This window comes from Polistes dominula, unplaced genomic scaffold (genome assembly GCF_049000335.1).
Source record: "Polistes dominula isolate Pdom_NZ unplaced genomic scaffold, Pdom_raw_medaka contig_24, whole genome shotgun sequence".
Taxonomy (NCBI): domain Eukaryota; kingdom Metazoa; phylum Arthropoda; class Insecta; order Hymenoptera; family Vespidae; genus Polistes; species Polistes dominula.
In genome coordinates this window covers 8,711,592-8,717,082 of record NW_028301150.1, presented here as the reverse complement: position 1 = coordinate 8,717,082, position 5,491 = coordinate 8,711,592, and the positions used below count along the sequence as shown (strand labels likewise).

The 5,491-nt window shown below is 39.8% G+C and overlaps 1 protein-coding gene across 3 annotated transcripts; it reads right to left on the bottom strand.

The window, feature by feature from the left end:
* Positions 1-473: 473 nt before the first annotated feature.
* LOC107073777 (uncharacterized) lies at positions 474-4,718 on the bottom strand. Of its 3 annotated transcripts, XM_089177549.1 has the most exons (3): positions 4,517-4,718; positions 3,341-4,175; positions 2,876-3,014 (listed from the first exon to the last, which is right to left on the bottom strand). In XM_089177549.1, the coding sequence occupies exons 1-2, from the start codon at positions 4,533-4,535 to the stop codon at positions 3,343-3,345; spliced, it is 852 nt and encodes a 283-aa protein (XP_089033675.1). In that variant the 5' UTR covers positions 4,536-4,718; the 3' UTR covers positions 2,876-3,014; positions 3,341-3,342. The 3 variants fall into 3 exon arrangements, 2 of the variants coding, with proteins under 2 accessions (XP_089033674.1, XP_089033675.1); XM_089177548.1 differs by lacking the exon at positions 4,517-4,718 and having other exon boundaries at positions 474-3,014; positions 3,341-3,655; XR_016178303.1 differs by lacking the exon at positions 2,876-3,014 and having other exon boundaries at positions 4,123-4,175; positions 4,271-4,718.
* Between the last annotated feature and the right edge of the window lie 773 nt (positions 4,719-5,491).

The following is a 5,491-nucleotide window of genomic DNA, read 5'->3' as shown; positions in this document are numbered from 1 at the left end:
AAATAAACTTTTTTGTAGGAAATAAAATTGTCCACGAAACATAATTGACGATTAAACGAACTTACCTGTAAGTGAAGTTCGATCGTAATTATACGAAGTGCTCGTTCGAAAAGATTACATGTAGTATCGCCTCTGGGCGCTAGATGTCACAACTTTAGCGTATGAAAATTTCCCTTCGTATGTCCCTTCTATATGATACTTCATTAATTTAGAGACTGTGTGTAAATAAAATTGCTCTTTTTTTTTTTTTTTTTTATATGGGAGGGGATGATGCTGAGTAAGCATTATGGGAGGGATGTAATCTTTTCGAACGAGCACTTCGTATAATTACGATCGAACTTCACTTACAGGTAAGTTCGTTTAATCGTCAATTATACTTCATGCTCGTTCTCAAGATTACATGTAGTTGTTTAGAGTCGCAATTTTATTTTAGGAGGGACAAGGACTAGGATAAATTTAAAAAATTAACAAACTTATATTCTATCAATCTAATCTTTGGTCGAACAATCACATATTGTTTTGATTTTTATCTTATAATTGACCTTGCAAATTCCGTATTTTCGCTTATCTCGCGATGATAATATTTTGCAAAAACTAACGAGTTTCTCGACCATCCCGCCGTTTTACGAATAACACTTACATCTACACCTCGTGACAAGGCCGCCGAAGTTGACGCGTGCCGGGTAGAGTGCCCCGTAAAAATCTCAGTATCTATTCCGCTCTCTTTTAGTGTGGTTTTCAACCACCTGCTTACGGTTTGTGATCCTATCTCTTTATGGGGTTTCTTTAAACTCAAAAACAAATTCTTCTCGCCGTTTCTCACTTCACTCGTCTTCTGAATATAATTTAAAATATTGGAAGCTACACATAAACTAAGTTTCTCTTCAAAGAATGGTAATATAAGGACTGGTTGATTTCTACCTGGGGCCGAGGTTTTAATCAAATCTGTAATCAAAATTTCTATCGAAGAATGCGTTTTTCGAATGTTTTCAATTTTGATTTTTGCAAAGGTTTGCGCTCGGTGCGCCGTAGCAAGAGCAAGTAACATCAAGGTTTTGTAACTAGCTTGTGTTAACGTTAAAGATTCTAACGGAAATAATGGCTCCAGGTAGTCCAGTACAATATTAACATCCCATGTAACATTGTACTTTGTTCGTGATGGTCGAAGCTTATGCACTCCTTCAAAAAACCGTTTTACTAACGAGTTGTCGCCTAAACTCTTGTTCGATATGAGCGAGATCGCTGATCTAATCGTATTGAGCGTACCATAAGAAGCACCACTGCGAAACTTTTCTGTTAAAAACTTTAAAACCTGATCTACTTGAGTATCGAAAGGATCTAATTGTTTCTTGGCACAAAACTCCCACCATTGCTTTATTCCTGAACTGTACTGTTTTATCGACGCGTCTGATAAGGATGCGATCATAATGTCTAATGCTTCTATCGGTGCTCCTTTTCTCAACAGGCTTTGCCTGAAACTCTCGCGGCCACTAATGAAAGGTGTCGCTTCAAAGGGTGCGTCGTCCTGAAAGGTGATAATAACAAATCTTTATTAGGTTTAAAAATAACTAATTCGCTTGTCACTAGCTCTAATAACACAGGGTACCACGGTTGGGCTTTCCACTCTGGGACTACTATTATTCCTTCCGCTTTGTCTCTTTTAACTTTGTGTAACACTTTTAAAATTAATGAAAAAGGTGGAAAAGCATAGAAAAAACCGCAACTGGCCCAATCTACCGTAAACGCATCTATATTTTCTGCCTGAGAGTCCTGATGCCACGAGAAAAAACGGTTGCATTTTGCATTTAACCTAGACGCGAAAAGATCAACTGAAGGTTGACCAAACTTTTTAACAATTTCTTTGAATGCGCGGTTCGACAATTCCCATTCGGTGTCTACATTACTGATCCTTGATAAGGCGTCTGCTACTTTATTATCTTTCGATTTGATATACGATGCGTACAACCAAATCCCATTGTTTTCGGCCCACTGCCAAATTTTCTTTGCTAAACAATTGAAATTACTATACTTTATGCCTCCCATTCGGTTTACATAAGACAAGGCCGTCGTGTTGTCGATTCTCAATAATACCTCGCAGTCATGCAGACCCTCGCCTAAAACCTTAAGCGCTTTGTACACCGCGAGTAATTCTAAATGATTGATATGAAGCTTTTTTTCTCTTTTGTTCCAAGTCCCGTGTATTATTTTACTACCCCTTACAGCCCCCCAGCCCGAAGTCGACGAGTCTGTAAAAATTTCGGCTTTAAACTTGAAAGTTTTAATTTTACTCTCTGTTTTGAAAATGTTCGCTTGCCACCAACAAATATCTTTGCGGGCCCATTCTGACACGATCATCTTTGCTTCATAATTACCATTATTGAAAATGAGCGCAAAACATTTTTCTCTCTCTAAAAGTTTCGTGTTTGCAAAACCATACTCAGCCGCGGGGCATAAGCTGATTAAAATTCCAATAAACTGCGCGAATTCACGAATAGTACACGTTTCTTTAAACAAGAACTTGTTACATAACTCAAAAACCTTGACTCGTTTATCGCTTGTCGGTCTTATGCAAAATTTTTCTGTGTCGACTTCTAAACCTAAAAATTTACAAGTCTGATTCGGGCTCAAATTACTTTTCTCGTAGTTTATAAGGAAACCAAGACTTTTAAGTAACGCGATCGTTTGAATCGTATTCTCTCGACAACTAGCTTTATCTTTTCCTATGCACAAGAAATCATCTAAATAAACAACCGACTTTAAACCTTTTGACCTAAGATAATTCACAACCGGTTTCATTACTTTAGTAAATACAAAGGGACTTGTCGATAAGCCGAAAGGGAGGACAACAAACTCGTAAATTTTTCCTTCGAATGAAAAGCGTAAAAATTTTCGACTGTCTTCGTGAACGGGGATGCATAAATATGCATCTTGTAAATCCAAATTACACATAAAGTCACCCGGGCAGATGATCTTACTGACAGTCCTCATATCTTCCAATTTGAAGTGCGTTGTATCTATAAAAAAAATTAAGTTTTTTCAAGTTGAGTATGAATCGGTGTGAACCATCGGGTTTTGGAACCGTAAAATAGGAAGACAAAAAGTGCCCCTTAATAGGGTCACATTGTTTAATTGCTTGTTTGTTGATTAACTTTAAGATCGCTTCTTTAACCTTACATGAGTCTTGTTCAGAAAACAATGGCTCTACTGGAGGGCAAGTTTGCACGACCTGCCTTGCAAACTTGATCTTGTATCCCTCTACACACTCAAGGATAAATTTGTCCTTGGTTAACTTGAGCCATTGATTTTTGAACCAGCGCAGTCGACCTCCTGTCTGATGTACCTCTATTTCGGTTTCGTCCCCGTCCTCTGATTCTTTCGTTGAGTCTGGTTCTGAAACTGCCTGTGGGCGAAGGGTGTCTTTTCGGACCTGGAAAACTGCTGTCTCGCCTGTCCGTATGTATTGAAGCTCTTTTTGGCCCAGGTGAACGGCCGACGTGCCTGGGCATTGACCCAGTTTTTTGTCGTGAACGGTGTCTTCTTGACAGCTGGCTGTGGCTGAGTCTTCATAGTGTTTCCCACTCCGGTGATCGTCCTTGCCTCTTTGATTTTTGCTCCGAGCCCCGGCCCATACAGAAACTTGTCTGTCTTGGTGTTACTCAGGACGTCCTTGACTTGTTTGGTAAGTCCCGGTTCGATGAACGCTTTCCTCGCCGTGGTTTGTTTATGGAAAAGTCCAGCCATCAGTTTTCCAGCCTCAAACATCCTTTCAATCATCACCGCTCTGTCCGGTGGTTCCTGCGGCTCGTTGATAATCATGGAAATTGCTGAGCCCAACGCGATCATCGCGCTAGCTATCATTTTTTGGTTTTCCTCAAAATGTCCATCTTTTTTAATGGCACTCTCTGAAAGCGTTGCTCGAACTTCGGGGTTCAGCGTTGGAGCACTGAAGGATTCGTCTTGATTATATTTCTCCAACAACTTTTCCGTGTCCTCTTTTTTGAGGCCCGACGACAGCCAATAATCCCAGTGAGGCTTGAATGACGGGTGAATCTTTGCATCCACCTTGTTGGATTGGGTTGGGTCGTCACCGAACACTTGTAAAATTTCTTCGTCCACGATCTCTCTCTCTTCTTTCGCGTCGTCACCCGTTTTAGGGACCGTGTTTTCCTTGTCGCCTACAAAAAATCAACAGAAAATGTACATTTCCGACTGTCACAATTGACACTTTTAGGTTATGGTCTGACTTGACTCGAGTTCAAGCTCACCACACCTTCTTCTGGCCTGTCCTGCCTCTCGTGCAGGCTCACCAGTGATTTTGTTTTTTATTTATTTTTTTTTTTTTTTTTTTTATAGTACATTTCCGACTGTCACAATTGACACTTTTAGGTTATGGTCTGACTTGACTCGAGTTCAAGCTCACCACACCTTCTTCTGGTCTGTCCTGCCTCTCGTGCAGGCTCACCAGTGATTTTTTTTTTTTTTTTTTTTTTTTTTTTTTTTTTTTTTTTTTTTTTACCTTGAATTATATCTTCCATCAACAATTCATTGTTTCTGAACTCGTTGCTGTCTTCGTTTTCCACCAGTGGCGCTGCAACAAACGCTGGAGGCACGGCCGAAACGACAGGCACCTTCTCGTTGCACGGGGGCGGGGTGTATGTATGCCCCCTTGACGTCACTGTCGATACAGACCTGCGATCGCAACTCGCACGCTCACCCCGTCTGCGACTTCTCGATCTCGACCTGGAGCGCTCACGCCTACGTTCTGCGCGGTGTCGCTCGTGTGAGCGGCTACGAGAACGTTTTTCTCTCGATCTCGAACGGGCGCGAAATCTTCGACGCTTTTTGTCCGATCCGCCATGTTGGTCGTCAGATTCTGTCGTCGCTTCTCTTTTCCTCGATTTCTTCTCTGAACTCTTCTTTTTCCTTCGACTTTCATCGTCCTCGCGATCCTCGCGATTCCGTTTTCGCGATTTTCTACTCATCTTGTGGTTCGCGACAATTAACACTCAATAATTTTTTAATTTTATACGCTGTTCGTTGTTACTTCTAACACACAAAAAACATTAATGAAGTATCATATAGAAGGGACATACGAAGGGAAATTTTCATACGCTAAAGTTGTGACATCTAGCGCCCAGAGGCGATACTACATGTAATCTTGAGAACGAGCATGAAGTATAATTAACAAATATCGCTCTATCTTGCTTTCTTTTTGAGATATTTAAAACAATGTAAAAATAGGTGGAATTTTTTTTTTATTCTTTCCATATATCTCGAAAAGTAAGGTAAATAGATAATCTATATAAATAAACTTTTTTGAAGCATATAAATTTGTCCACAAAACATAATATATGTAAAATCGCTCTATCTTGCTTTCTTTTTGAGATATTTTAAAAAATGTAAAAAAAGGTGTGAATTTGTTTTTAATTTTTTTAATATATCTTGAAAAGTAAGAAGAACACAATAAGTTTGTAAATACCCTTTTGTAGGA